Source organism: Patella vulgata, chromosome 7 (genome assembly GCF_932274485.2).
Source record: "Patella vulgata chromosome 7, xgPatVulg1.2, whole genome shotgun sequence".
Taxonomy (NCBI): Eukaryota; Metazoa; Mollusca; class Gastropoda; family Patellidae; genus Patella; species Patella vulgata.
The window spans coordinates 53,577,898-53,594,479 of NC_065885.2; the positions used below are offsets into that span (position 1 = coordinate 53,577,898).

Below are 16,582 nucleotides of genomic sequence, written 5' to 3' on the forward strand. Positions count from 1 at the left end.
ACATATTGACCTTGACCTAGATTAAAGGCTATGTAGGGACGAGTTGACTTAGAGAGTTGACAATGTAGGACTACTTGTAGAAAAGAATGTAACATGTAACTCATCGCTAAATATATCGATCATGTCAGATAATAAACTTACGTGTACTTATATGGTATGTATTTTATTTTTGTATAAAAAAATATCACACAAGACTGCAGGATAATGCGAAGTTTCTTCGTCCTCAAATTAAAAATGGAGTCGACATGTTGTACTAACCTGCATAACCAATCTGTTGGGATAATCATTATATATAAGGTGGGATGAAAAATGTATTGATAAACACTTTAAACCATCTATTAATTGTTGATGGACACATTTGAAACATGTAGGCCTATTACCTATTGATAGACAGTTTTAAAACATGTTATAATTATAGATGTAAATAACTATTACAGTTTTGAAACACGGATGTAATAACCATTACAGTTTTGAAACATTGAATGATTACTGACTGATAGACACCTTTGAAACATGTAATAATTAGTAATATACACTTTTGATATAGATGTAATTTAGTAGTTCAGAATTGATTTTGTTTTGGTTTTTATTATTTTCACCTACGAAACAAACAACAAATGAATTGGGAGCCGTGCTGGCTCAATAAGTAAGATCCTGTAAGGCCCTCGGGACTTTCCGGTGTAGTTTCCCCTTTGTCAGTGGCCCAGTGTACCCATTGGCGAGCATGTAAAAGAACCGCTTAAGAGTATGTCGTATCACCGTTGTCCGGGCAAAACATCGCCATAGCACACTTCATGCATGGCGTCTCTATTAGGACGGTAGGACATTAAATCCCATTGCACTTACAATAAATAATTAGACATTTCTAGTATCACACATCCAGATTGATTTGTTAACTATAGAGTAATTATTTACTAATATCGTGGAGTAATACAGCGCACTCCACACACCATAATAACAACAATGCCACATTATGAGATTACGGCATAATAAAAAGACCGCGAAATATTCAAATTGCCTCACTATATTATTAAAATCACCATCTCATTTCATAAAAAAGACGCCACAACAAAGACCACATAGTATTCCAATCACCACAGTTAAAGAAAATCCCCACTGCGGCGTAATAAGAAAATCACCACAGCGTTTTCACAAAATCATTACATAATAACAAAATCATCAAACATAACAAAAAAACGACAAAACAAAAAAACTCCATAATAAAGATGCAAAATAACGGAGAAAAGGCATAACAAATAAAGAATATACTAAAGATGCCACATAAAAAAGAATTAACGTAATAAAGATATCACATAACAAAGAAACAACGTGATAAAGATTCCCACATAAAAAAAACAAACAACGTAATACAGATATCACATAAACAAAGAAACAACGCAATAAAGATATCACATAAAAAGAAAAAAAGATAATAAAACTTCCACATAACAAAGAAACAACGTGATAAAGATACCACATAACAAAGAAAAAACGTAATAAAGATATCACATAACAAAAGAACAAGATAATAAACATTCCACATAACAAAAAACAACCCCAAGAAACAACGTGATAAAGATACCACATAACAAAGAATCAACGTAATAAAGATATCACATAACAAAGAAACAAGACAATAAACATTCCACATAACAAAAAATAACCCCAAGATAATAAAGGTACCATATAAAAAAGAAACACGATAATAAAAATAGCACATAACAAGGAAACAAGATAAAAAGATACCACATAACAAAGAAACAAGAAAGTAATAAAGATACCATACAAAGAAGCGAGATAATAAAGATACCAAATAACAAAGAAAAAACGTACTAAAGATACCACATACCAAAGAAACAAGATGGTAGAGATGCCATATAACACAGAAACAAGATAATAAAGATACAATATAAGAAAGAAACAACGTAATAAAAATACCACATACCAAAGAAACAAGATAACAAAAAAAAAAACAAGATAATGAAGACTCAAAATAATAAAGAGAAGACGTTATACCAAATCGTAACAACCTAATACATATAGTAAAATCACTACATTAGAAGAAATGTGTTATAAGAAAGGCAGTAATAGACTTCCATACATATCCCGGTTGTTTTATTTTCCATTGTGGTCTATTTATAGAGCATGACCAACGATTTAAGGCAGATTCACACTGGAGATATTTTGTTAACCTCAGGTCGATGTTTATTTAAATGTCATCTATATCAGGCTATGATAATTTGTTGGAATGTGTTTTGTTGTGTAGTTGTCTGTTACACCATATGAACTTTGTTTTTAAACATTGTAAGTCATTATAATATGCGTTAGAAAAAATAATGTGCTTTTTGTACTCCTGAATACAATGATCGTACTTAAGTTAAAGTAGTACTTTATTTAAATATCAAAAGTCAAATTTAGAGGATCTAAACTTCGTTGATTTAGATCGAAATAAACTGTGTTTTTCAATCAGTGATGGGACACGCTATACGATTAGATTTAAGTTTAAGTATTGACTTAAACTGTGGACATCTGAACATAATATCAACTATGTCATCTTATATTACGATTCAGGCCCGGCAGGGTGGGATGGACTGCCCCCCCCCACGTAAAGCCCGCCCCACCCACCCACCAACAATTTTGCCGCAAGTACTCTTTTCTCCATGTTATTGCACGCAAGTAACTATTCAGTTGGATACAGTGACGTAACTGGAAGAGACCTGATTTTAACCTAGAAGTGAGACTTCTAGAAGTATAAGAACGTAGATTTTCAGAAGAAAAAAAACCCCTGCTATTCACTATACTGATCACTGAGTTAATAGACCCCCAGGTTGCGAGGGTCGCAATAAGTTAACTTTTCTGAGCAGTCGAATATTTCATTCCATCTCATTTCCGTTGTGTTTATGACATATTGGCTAATTAAATCACGACGGGATAGAGTTTTTCTAACATTCTATAGCATGGACTAAAGCTCTAGAATGGAAGGCTTGGTGCGTACCAAAGTGAAACTCATACAAGAACTTTTGATCCTCAACACATAGTTTAAGCGTCTCATGAATTGGACAAAAATCGTTGCCTCTGGGAGGTCCACAAACTTCATTCATTTTTCACATTTTGCGTAAAAGGCATTTGGCATAACTCCAGAACGGAAAGTCCGATACGCACCAAACTTGAACTCACCCAAGAACTAATGATACTTAAACACTCGTTTTAAGTTTCATCAAATCGGATACAAGCTTGGTATTACATGCTTTCACACTATTTGCGTATAGGGGAGCGGCCATTTGACGGGAAGTATCTGTTCGATTTTCAGGAAATTCTGACTCAACCATAATTAGGGTATAACGGTGATATATTTGATCTATTTTGAAAATAAGATACAATTTTTTACATCATGAGGATCCACAAGCTAAAAACGTGATTTTTCGTACAATCAGGGTCCATAATCCAGAAAGTTACGATCCGATAAGCGCAAATCGGAAATAAATTGTGACCTCTAGATGGTCCACGACAGGGTGACCTTCAGTTGCAATGATTTCCGTACTGTAGTCGAAATATCTGCATGTTCAGTCTCTGGCCGTAACCAGCCGTAAAAACGCGATAGAGCACGGTCGAGATAGTTCAAAGATGGCTGAAAAGACTGACAGGTGTGTAGAATTGTCTGAAAAATATCATAAAATTGCCAATTGTCAATGCGTTATTTACACCGTGGGCCGCATTCCATGGTAACACCCGAAAGTATATATATATATATATATATATATATATATATATATAGGCCCACGACAAAAAACTTTGTGAAACGATCCATGTTACCAGTTAACCCGGATGGAGTCAGCTTTGTAAGAAAATGTTTTAAAAGCATTTCTTCATTCCCATCGTCAAAATATAGTTTTAAAAATGAGTAAATAGCAGAAAATATAGCAGGCGAAACAACTGACATGCGCGCCGCCGCCATATTGGTTCAGACTGTAGTCGCGATCACAGTATACATCCGAAGGTCACCCTGGACATTATATGCTTTTACACTATTTTCGTAAAGGGGAGCGGCCATTTGAACATTAAATTTGACTACTTGAGGGACTACAAGCTAAAAGTGTAATTATCCGTACAATCAAGGGCCAAAATCCAAGAGGTTACAATCCGATATGTGCCAATATCGACAGGAACCGAGATCTTCGGGTTATAAACAGACATTGTAAGTTTCATCAAAATCGGATCAAAAATTGTGACCTCTAGAGTGTTCAAAACGTTTGGTATTATTATGCATATATTTGTCCAGTTTAGCATCACAGGATATCACTATCGTCTGCAGTGCTTTCATGGTGAGGGATTAAACAAAACCCATAAAAACTTCAATGTTGAATGATTGTACTAGCCAGAAATCGCTTGGAAAGCGTCTCCGACGATCTAGACCCCCCGTGAGCTTACGGGGTCTCGGTGGCCCCTGGACCTTCGCCTAAAGTCCTAGGACAGTAGCCCCCCCCCCTCAATCAAGAATTGCTTCCGTCGGCCCTGCGATTGATTCTATCTGTGGATCTGACATATAACCATTTCACTAAACAAATCAACACAGTAAAACAAGGATAAGGATCTCTCTTCATCTAAATCCGACACTCGTTGTATGTTTAATATATATAGTTTAATTCTGAAATATTAATATTGACAAGTTAATCACCATTGACAAGTTAATCACCATCTCTCAACAATTAGAAATTTCAAAGGTTACATTGATTGATTGTTGGGACTTCTACGATAGCTAATAGCTTCTTAAATCTCCCCGGAGGAAGCAACATTTTTAAAACTTTTCGACTTGACAAATCGGCCCCGTTTGTCGCGACGCAGGAGCGCCATCACGTAGTGATCTCTAAAACTATTATGGCCACTTCCGCCTTCATTTCTATCGGGTTTGGAGCTCAAAGTACGGCAATAAACTCGCTCTAACTTGACTGAATGAAAAATCTAACATACCTTCGACTTTGTGGAATAACAATCTATAATTCTACTGATCTTTTTTTTGAAAATCTTATCGGATTCCTGAGAACAGATGTAGGGCTATTTTCTTCATGATCACCATCAAAACATTGAAGAATCCATTATGTCGTAAGTTTTATGTTACTTAGATTGCTTAGATTTTCCTTTTTCTCACTGTTTTATTGTCGATTTGGGATGATACGAATATTTAGTATATATTAAAGACGTCTCTATTCATTTGACCTCATTTGACGTTTAAACCTATATAATGTACATGAATTTTAGGTACTATTTTTTTTTGCGGATGAATACAGCTGTTCTGTAATGCTTACTATTGATCTGTAACATTAAGAGTTAAGTGGATTTATCTCCCTTTCATGATTAATAATAATGTTCTCATGAGCAGTTTTTTTTTTCGGCATGAAGCCTTAGTTTAGTGCATAAGGTACTTATATGTGTATCTCCCCTGTTGGGAGCTATGTATACTATTATATTTTCTTACTTGACTGTCATTTGGGTTTTCTCTCTTTGTTTGCTCTGTACCATGTCCCCTGTGGACCCTTGATTGGAAATAAAGCTATTGTTATTATTATTTATTATTATTGTATTCTGTTGTAGACTGTGAAAATTTTGGATCCATGTGTCGACGCTTTAAATCACATGGATCCATTAAACCTTCTAACTGTTTAATTCCATTTTTTTCATTGAAGATTCTTATATTACAAATCTTTCCTTACACTAGAAACGTAATCACTGGGTGATATATTGAGATTTGTTCACACTTGTCATTTGATCGCTACCCGTGATCCATAGTAAATCAATTGTGTTGTGTTTAGTAGATAATGTTTACTTTATATACGAATATATCATGTCCTCTTTTTTGACCGAGTACATAATGCAATGCATAATTATTTCTGTGGAGTCGGGAGAATACATTCTCGATGTCCTAGGCATATTAGTTAAGGTTTGGCCTAATTTGATATTAGCGAACATATATATGTAGGCATATAGCCTGTAACCTATTGCACAATCACTTATCATTATTGTATCTTGCCATATATACTATTCAAAAAAAGTAGGGGATATTTGATTTTGGGGGCATAATACTAAAATATGCAAATGACTACGAAAAAAGTCACTATAGAACCTAACAGAAGAAACATTTCCAGTTACATGTGACGCCCAAACGCACCAATAGCTACCGCATGGAATGCAGGTGATGCTTGGGATCATCATGGGGGTCCAACCCAAGATTTGCACGACTCTGACTTTGAATGTTACAGTCATTGTGGCATTGAATTCCAGGGTGGAAACATCAGTTTAATTGTTTTAGTGACCAGAAAACAAATTTTGATATGCGTCAGCTTACCCAAAATGAAAGGTTACGTGCCCTTGGCATGCTACAGATCGGCACAACACAGGCGGTTGTGGCGCGGACGATGAGTGTTTCTCAGTCTGTCATAAGCAGGCTATGGTCCAGATACCGTGATACACAATCTGTACAGGACAGACCACGCTCAGGTCGACCAAGGGCGACAACTCAAGCCCAGGATCGATTTATCCGTACCTTGGCCTTGAGAAATCGTGTCATCACAGCAAATCAGATCAGCGCTCGTCTTCAAACAGACACTGGTGTGAGAGTGAGTGGCCAGACGATTCGGAATCGACTGCATAGGGGTCACCTTCGCGCCCGACGTCCTCGCGTGATCCCTTGTTTGAGAGATCATCTAATTCAGGCAAGACGTCGTTGGTGTAGGGATCGTCAACACTGGGATAATCGACGCTGGAGCGATGTGATGTTTTCAGATGAGTCAAGGTTCACTGTTGATTTTTTGGACAGACGTAGGAGGGTGTGGCGTCGTCGAAACGAGCGCTTCCAAGACGTTAACGTCATCAGACATGATCGATTTGGGGGTGGTTCTGTTATGGTGTGGGGAGGCATCACTGTTGCTGGAAGAACGGCTTTACATGTTGTTGCAGGGCGTGTTACAGGCCAGTACTACCGGGACAACATCTTGGCAGTCCATGTTGTGCCGTTCGCACGAAGTCATGGCCGCCGTTTCATCTTCCAGGATGACAACGCAAGATGTCACAGGGCCAGGATCGTTACAGGTTACCTCCAACAACAGAACATCACCACATTACCTTGGCCAGCACTGAGTCCCGACCTCTCCCCCATCGAGCATGTCTGGGACATGCTTGGACAGAGGTTACGTCAACGTCAACAACGTCCTGCCAATGTCCAAGAACTTGCTGCTGCGTTGCAACAGGAATGGGACAATCTGGACCAAAATGACCTTAGACGTCTCATTAGGAGTATCAATGCTTGTTTGGCAAACAGAGGAGGATTTACCCGTTACTGACTTGGTTGTGATGCTGTGGTAACTTTGCTGTTTGACCCCGGGTATCATTTTACCCTTATAATGGTCAGTCTGTGCCTTACTTAGTCTAACGATCATTTGGAATAAATCGATGAATGTGAACTTCATTTCATTTTGTCATTTGTTTCTTCGTCAGTTTCATTAGGTGACTTTAATAACACTTAAAAATCAAATATCCCCTACTTTTTTTGAATAGTATATATACTGTTGAACTTTAAAAGCTCTTGTGTACCGTTTTAGACCAGAAATGTACGTCCATTGTCTATACATTTAAGTTTATATACTGACTGATTTATTAATTTATTGGTTTATTTTTAAAATGACAGAATCTTTTTATTTTATTTTGTTTTATTTTATACATATATGCACCTTTTTCATATCTAGATTGCAGGGTTATCAATTTCCAAGATGGCGATAATAGATACTATTCACCATATACTAGAAGAACTAGTTAAATATATACCGGATGTAGTATATGATTATATACCAGAATCTAAAATAAGTAGATCTTTATTGATTGGTACCGCATCAGGTGTTCTGGCTTATCTGATCTTTAAGAAGAGATATCGTTTACCCCCCGGACCCTTTGCTTGGCCCATGATTGGAAATAGTGATGGTGAGTAGTATCATTACCTTAATGTAATAATCTAATTCCAATGTAATGTTAAATGAACTTTTGTTTTCCGGGAACAACCTATTACAATTTTTTGTCGGTTTTTTTTTCTTTTTTTTTTTTTTGAGAAAAAATAATTTAAAAACCAAAATTACATTTATTTATATCCATCTCATTCTCTAATAAACCGATTATAGAGAAATAAAGGTATACAGGGTTTAAAATCCCCTTAAATAGTGTTGAAGTAAAAAGTGTAAAAACACATATATATATATACTCACATTGAGTCATGCCAAAGTATGTACATTTCATCACACATAGTTACGATTGTGACAATTAAAGTAAAAATAAAGGTAGCGAAGCTTTTACCTTTGCATTTCTTTACATACAAATTAAACATTAAACTGACAAAACAAGCTGTTCTAAAATTTAGTATTGTATTCATTATGCTACGAATACAATTCGCCATCAATGATCGCAAAACAGTTATAAGGATTTACTAGCACCCGTCTTGGCTCGGCGGTGGCTATCAAATACTCTCAGACAATCGCGAATTTATATGAACATTTGAAATTCGTGGCAACGAATACGGATGTCTACTGATGTTGTATAATTTAATTTCAGCATATACCAAAGGCAACCTGGCTAAGAAATTCCTCGATCTGTCTAAGAAATATGGACCAGCATTTACATTTTACATGGGTAAGATACCTAATTATAAACATTTGCCCATCGTAATCTCAATTTTCTCGGGAGGTCAGTCTTTAAAAGAAGGGAGTACGCTTAGTTGATCTCGACATCATTCCGCAACGATGGCGGGATCAAATTCAGAGATCCGATTGCCTTGTGTATTGATTTATCTTTAATTGGATATTTCAGAACCTAAACTGTGTCTTTTATATTTTAATCCTAAAGCCATTGTCTTATATATATATATATTGATATTTCAGGACCGATACGATGTCTTATATTAAACCGTATTGATGTTATTAATGAAGCTTTGCTCACCATGGGAGCTAACTACTCTGATCGTTATACGCTGTATACTTGTACGTAAATATTTTCTTACATCAAAATATTTGGGACGTTCACACCATAGCTACAAATTTGATCCACACAGCTATTCACCTCCAACGGGCACATAGCTTTTTCTCAATAACATAATATTTTTACAATTTGTGCATGCCCTTGCAATTTGGTTCAGTTCGGGCAAAATCTGTACCTTGACACCCCCCCCCCCCCCCGCGAGGTCAAAGGTCAAAAGTAAAGTTGGACTTTTCCAAAGTGATTCGGTAGCCTGTACCCCTGTGGTCATTTCCCAATTCCAATTCGAATCCTACGGACAAAGATATATAAGATTAGTCGGTCATAAATTTGTGCCCATTTGATGCCCCCACCACCTCCCCGCATTCAGCCTGCAGTCTAACAATACCTTACGCTAATCTTAAATGGGCTTAATGTTAAACGTCATTCTATTTTATACACTGCAAGCTTATAAATCTGTTCATCTCCGTTTCTAGCTGAAGCTTTTCTCCAAGGGGGAGAAGACATTATTAACGGTAGATACGGCACTGGATGGAAACTTAGAAGAAAGTTAGCAGGTCGTGCTATGAGGTAAATAGTTAAAGGCAACTACCACAAATTGATTGTAGATAGGCTTTTAATATCGATGTGGCGGTTCCACTTTTTATCAAAACCCCTATTGTCAAAGTATCCTTATGCATATTTGGTTAATATTCTAAATTCTCTATTTTACCCTTTGTTTTATGTAATTTTTGACTTTTTTAATACTGCTTCGGGTTCATTACTTATAGTTTTGGTATATTACAAATTAATTTTACGGGTAACGTTTATAGTTATTTTAATGCTACTTTGACCGTATTTGGTTATTTAAGTTATTTTTTATTACCATTTATGTTTATTTTAACGTAATGTTTACCATTTCAGTTTACTTTATCGTTATATTTACCATTTCAGGCTATTTTGACGATATTGTTACCATTTCAGTTGATTTTAATGTTATTTTTACGATTTATGATTACCTAAAACTTATTTTATCGATATGTTTACCATTTCAGGCTATTTTGACGATATTGTTATCATTTCAGTTAATTTTAATGTTATTTTTACCATTTATGATTACTTAAACCTTATTTTTACCATTTCGGATTATTTTAACGTTACTCTGATCATTTCAGATTATTTTAACGCTATATTTACCATTTCGATTTATTTTAACAACGTTCTTTTGACCATTTTTAGATTATTTATGGTCGGTGGAAACTTTAATATAAAGGTAGAAGAAGCCGTATCTAAAACAGTGGAAGCCATGTTAAAAGAGAAAGGACCTTTTGATCCTAAACCTTACATGTTCTTTACAACTTTAAATATTCTAGGAGCCATGGTCTTCGGCACAAAGTAACTATATAAGATTTTACTACATAAATTCAAATGAAAGTAAGAACGTGCTACAATGATAAAACCATTTAGATTCTAACTAATACTTAAAATTTAAAACGAAAGAAAACAGATTTAAAAAATAAATTATTTTAATCAAATGGTTTTAATACAAACAAGAAAGTTCAATGAAGATATTTAGAGCAATATGACAAATACTTAACATCTACCTACTTTTCATATTCTTTAGGACATAATACAATCAAATAATATCCCTGTGCAACGCTTTGATCAATTGTAATAAACTACAATTTTTATTTTTATAAGGTATGAATATAACGATAAAGAATACTTAGATTTACTCAACATCCTGGAAGAGATTTCTAAAATAGCATCAGCGGGTTTATTTATAGAAAATATTTTCCCACCAGCCAGATTGTTCCCAACCAAAAGGTTTAAACGTTTTGCCCAAGTAGTTGATGATTTTATGAATATTATGAGATCTAATATCAAAAGGATAGAAGACGAATTTGTACCAGGTGTGTAGTTTTATTATTTACAAAAACTTCATTAGCTCACAGTTGATGTGCATAATTATATCATTTAATAATGAAAGTATTCCTATTTATTCAATTAGTGTTTCATTTCAGGTAATGTAACTAACTTTACAGAAAGTCTTCTTCAAGCAGAAAAAGAAATACGAGAAGAAGGTGAAGAGAATATGGACTATTTTAAACATCACCACCTAGTGTTGATAGTATTTGACATATTTATAGGTATGAAACAATACATTTAACAATATTGAAATGAAATGGGGTTTAACGTACCACAATATTGGAGCTATTTTAATTGAAATAAAACTTTAGGTTATTTTCTCGTTCGCTACCGTTATTATGTTGTTTCAATTTACACCTGGCCTAACCTCCATGTAGGCAATAAACAGAGGCTTTGTTGTATGCAAACTGGATTTATGAAATTGGATTTATTTTTTGATTTTAGTACTTGGTTAATAAATTGGGGTTAAATAGTGTCCTACCTTTTGGCACCAAATGGGCTTATGAAGACTGGTAGATGTTTATCTTCCAAGATTTCATTGTCACATTGGGAAATTTGGAACATAAAATTCTTTTGGAGTACAACAGGGATCGATCATTTTCTTTGTATTTGCATTTCCTGCGGGGCCAAATTATACGACAGCACATTATTTGTTAGTTTAGTTTCACCAATTATAACCAGTAATATCTAGCTCTTCCCGGTGATCCAGTTTCACACGGAACTCTGTGAACGTGTTACGAAGTTGATTAGAAGACATTAAGTTAAAATTCGATTGCTCTCTTTCAGCTGGTAATGATACATCGAGACAAACATTATACTGGGCTTTGATGTATATGGCTGGCCTTCCTGATGTACAGAAGAAAATACAAGATGAAGTGGATTCTGTCGTTGGTAATTTTTAGTTTATATTATGGAACACTATATACTTATAATAAACACAAAAACATAATATAGAACACAATTACTATTTAAAGGGACAATAACACTCTTGCTGGCTTGACAGCTCCAGAAAATAAAAAAAATAGCCTTATTCTAAGTACTAGATGTGTTAGTGTCTTACCTGTTGTGTAAATTATTTTACTTGTCCAGAGGGTTCAAAAATATTTTTAAATCCAAGTCACATTTGAAAAGCTTTACGTCAGGCTTTTCAAATCATTTAGTTGAATTTTTCCAATTTTTTAAATAAGGTGTGTTAAGATGAAATTTGCATCATCAATTAATTGGAATATTGTAAAATAGTACAATTTGTTGACCAGAATAAAGATTGGGACATATTATTCAGTTACAACAAGAGTGGTATTGAGCCTTTAATTAAAGCGACGTTTTGTTGAAGGTTCTCTCAGCGTTTTCAAGCAAATGATGATAAACATAATATACAGAAGGTTTATATACAATTAAAATAATAATTGTGTTCCATATTATATGTTTTTGTGTTCTACTGTATTTATATGTATATGTATTTTTGTGCATTTTGCTATAGCCTCTCAACAGAATGTAGCATTAACTCCAAAAAGATCAAAATCATTGCGTATTGTTTTGACCTAACTACACTGTAACAAAAATTTCCGTGAAAAAACGTAAAAAATTCCGGAAACAAAAATTACCAGGAAAATTTTATCCGTATTTGTTTTTCCTGTAATTTACAGAAATTCCTTCAATTAACATTAATTCCATTTTCAAATACAGAAAAAAAAATCCTGGTAAATTTTGTTTCCTGACCATGAAGGTGATAAAAATTTCATTGAATTAACCATTGACTTTATACGCGTGCGTGAAATAGCTTTATTTAACGTCCGCTTCCACCGAAGTGATATCGCAAATAATTTTTAAACGTAACCTCTTTTCGCTATTATAAGAATCGAGAGCAAGGTATCACAAACCGCTACTCGTCAGTGGTTGGAGGCTTTCAGATGTAAGTTTGCGGTATTATCAATTCGCAGGTATGCAGACTCTGCCATAGAGACAAACCGACTTACACTGGCCAACCGGTTGTACTATCCGGACTTTAGCGTGCTTGATTACCAGATATTACAACCTTAACACCCGCAGCATTAAAACATACTTTTAAATATTTATGAAAATACTTACAATCTGATTACCGTATGATGAATAACAATACACTTTATAGATCTTATAAATAATGGAAATTAGATATACATGTCAATTAATATACCAAACGTTACAAAATATGATTCTTCATATTATGGTTAATAAATTGAAATGAATACTATAACATGATGATTATTAGGAATGATTATATATGTATACGATTACTTATCGTTGCACCGTTTATCCCGTAAAACAACAGAATTAAGTCCATTACAGAACGGAATAAAACATTGTATCCCTAAATTTCACGGAACTTCCTTGTCATTCCACCGTTTATTCCGTAAAATAACAGAATTAAGTCCGTTATAGAAGGGAATAAAACATTTTATCCCTAAATTTCACGGAAATTTCCTGTTTAATACTGAATATTCCACAGAAATACATAAAACACGTAATTTGAAGAAATAATTCAGACAATTAACACAATTTCTTCAAAAAATCCATCGATTAACAGAAAAAAGGTGTTAAATTACGGAATTCGGACACATAAAAAATGGATATTTTTTACAGTGTACCTAATATTTAATGACCTGTTATTCCGTTAATGATTGCGTGTTTAATATACCAGGATTGACCTAGTCTTGTATGCTGAATATTTTAAAGTTGTTTTTCAAAGGATGATTTCAACTTCGTAATTAATTTGTTTTTCAAATAATGTCTACCACCAACTAATACAGGTTTCCATTGCTGGTTGTTCAACTATACAATGGAAATGTACCAGGCATTTTGTTTATGCAGATTTCATATTAAGAACAGGCCTTGCATAAAGAGCAAGACTACTTGGGTTTATTCAGATATCAGTCCGACCAGTTGGGGAGACCTTAGAGTTGCTTTGCATATCAACCGGCTCGTGCGAGCGGATGTGAGGAGACAGAGGCATTATATAGAGTTCCTATAGTTTGTTATCTTTAACCACTTTTGTATCTGTGATGATTTCTGCATACGTATCTAGAGCAACGCGGGTTTCCTTAGTTTTAATATGAAAAGAACACATCGTGAAATACTATAGAAGTCCATATGGGGCATAGATTGATTGCTCACGTTTGAATTCTATTTAATTGACATACGAAATAAAATCCCACTCTGATAATTTCTCATTAGTATTTCAACTGGAGTATAATGCGATTACATACACTCTATATAAGTTACTTCAGTTTGATTGAATAAATATTATACATCTATTACAGGGAATAATAGATACCCTACTACATCAGACAGAGAGAATCTCACCTATACAGATGCTGCATTACATGAAATTATGCGATTGGGGTCAGTGGCACCAATAGGAGTTCCTCACATGACTAGCTGTGATACTACGATAGATAATGGTAAGACATAATATAATGTTTAACAGTAAAAAGTGTCTGTAATAGTGTTCAACTAAACTGACTGATTATCGTCATTTTCGAGAACAAATTCCACTGTCTGATATGTATTCAAATAGTAGACAACGAGTTATAGAACGGCTACATATCTACAAATGCCATTTAGTATATGAATTAATTGTAAGAATGTAATATTTTCTGACCTTCCGCCTTGGAAAGAAATCATGTTCTCGACCTATGACGTCTCTCTTTCTCTATTTTGTTAATTTGCTTAAAGTTGCAATTTCAAATTTTCAAGTTATATTTTTAAAATGTATTAAAATAAAGCCTTAAAATAGATGGTATCCATAAACAGTCCTACTTTGTAAAAGAATAATCCTATTAATCCTATAATTCGCTATTGTCAGCTGAGAAATTGGCAAAAATATCATTTTTAACTTCAAATTCCAACGTTGGAAAATGGCTGCCCCATGTTGTCATTAGCAAAATAGGGGAGGTAATTGTGTTGTTATTTCCTGTGTCATAGATTTTTAAGTGTGGGAAATAATGCCCATGATCGTATAATAGTGAGTTGATAACCTATTGAGCAAAAAACATAAAAATAATTATGTTTTGACTTTCTTAGAAAATTTGAAATTCTCGCTTTAATTATTGTTTTCGGGTTGTATGGTTATATTTCCACACAAATGTCACAGAAAATATTAATGGCCTTTGTTACCCAAATATCGAAACCGCCATTTTGAATAGACTCGATTGTTACATATCGCTTCTGCAATTGATTTGACATCATGGAAAATAAATATATACAAATGTGAATGTCAGATCACATTTTCACACATTTCATAACGTGGCCCATAACGAAACGTGTTTACAAAAGGAAATGAGATGTTCGTGTTATTTTGATAAGACTGGATAAAATTCTTAATTAGAGTAACGACCTGGTTCTTTGGCATCTATTAAAATAGTATGTTCTATTTTCATCCAGTAAGAATTGTATTTATTATTCACTACAGGTAAATATGAGGTTCCTAAGGATACCATGGTTTTCATCAATCACTGGGGAATTCAGAATGATCCAGATAATTGGGAAGAAGTGGAAAAGTTTAAACCAGAAAGATTTTTAGATAAAGATGGTCAAATGGCACCAAAACCTGAAAACTGGCTTCCATTTAGTGCTGGTAGAAGAGTTTGTCTTGGAGAACCTATGGCTAAACCAGAACTACATTTAATTCTTGCAGGCCTTTGTCAACGGCTGGTCATGGAGCCGGAACCAGGAAAGACAATTAATTTGGAACCAAAGGACGACGGACTTTTACTTGCCCCTCGGCCGTACAAGATCGTAGTTAAGCCACGAATCAACCCTTAAACATTGAAAATTTTTATAGCACCAGATGCCATCTACTGTTAGGCTAATCGTTTGGAAATATCAGAATTTCGTGTGTTATATCGTGTGTGATATTTACTGTTTGTTATGTCTTAGTTTTGCATAACAGTCTTTCTGGTTTATCTAATTGTATAAGAACATCTGGTTCTATTTTATTGTAGAGCATGCGGTTATTAATATAAGGGAATGTTGTTAATTACTGACATTACAGGTATACAAAAATATAGTATATGTTTTGTATCTGTTCACACCGAGTTCATGACACTATGTAACCTACAATATTTGTTTTATTTCCCGAGTTACTGTATCTAATCCTTTCTTAAACGTAAACAATAGAAATATTTGTATAATCCTTATGTCATTTTACTCGTCTACGGAGATTTATAAAATTGTCGCTTCTGGATTTCCATAATGTTTTGACACATTGGGTTCTAATAATCATATCATCGGATACAGCCCTATAAATTGTAAAGATGTATCAAAGATAGCTATGTATCGACACCAGCTTATCCTAAAGGAAAACTTGGATATTAAAACAATTTGATAAGGATCATTTGTGCCTTCAAGAAAGCTGATCTTTATCGTGTTCACAGCTTGAAAATTTTTTTACAATCTATGATCACTATCGCGATCACAGTGGTGTGTGTTTGTTTTACTCGAAACTATGTATATTTATAGGATTCGTCCCTAAAGCTTCCCTTCAAATTTGAAAAATAATCCGATAAACACCATAGCCTTTATCGCATTAACAAGGTTTTCAGTAAAGGGATGTAATTCTGGAACTTGGGGTCGCGAAATGCTGAATATCAATGCTTTAAACCAAATTCAAAACTAATCAGTTACAAAC

General features: G+C 34.4%; 1 protein-coding gene across 3 annotated transcripts; it reads left to right on the forward strand.

Moving 5' to 3' along the window:
* Positions 1–25: 25 nt before the first annotated feature.
* On the forward strand, positions 26–16,087 carry LOC126828800 (cytochrome P450 2H1). 3 transcript variants are annotated; one of them, XM_050558794.2, is made up of 12 exons: positions 33–154; positions 5,045–5,100; positions 7,737–7,968; positions 8,590–8,667; positions 8,916–9,014; positions 9,486–9,579; positions 10,228–10,383; positions 10,690–10,901; positions 11,013–11,138; positions 11,704–11,808; positions 14,214–14,354; positions 15,365–16,087. In XM_050558794.2, exons 3-12 carry the CDS (start codon positions 7,761–7,763, stop codon positions 15,715–15,717), a joined length of 1,572 nt encoding a protein of 523 aa, XP_050414751.1. In that variant the 5' UTR covers positions 33–154; positions 5,045–5,100; positions 7,737–7,760; the 3' UTR covers positions 15,718–16,087. The 3 variants fall into 3 exon arrangements, with proteins under 3 accessions (XP_050414749.1, XP_050414759.1, XP_050414751.1); XM_050558792.2 differs by lacking the exon at positions 5,045–5,100 and having other exon boundaries at positions 26–154; XM_050558802.2 differs by lacking the exons at positions 5,045–5,100; positions 11,013–11,138 and having other exon boundaries at positions 26–154.
* Positions 16,088–16,582: the final 495 nt, after the last annotated feature.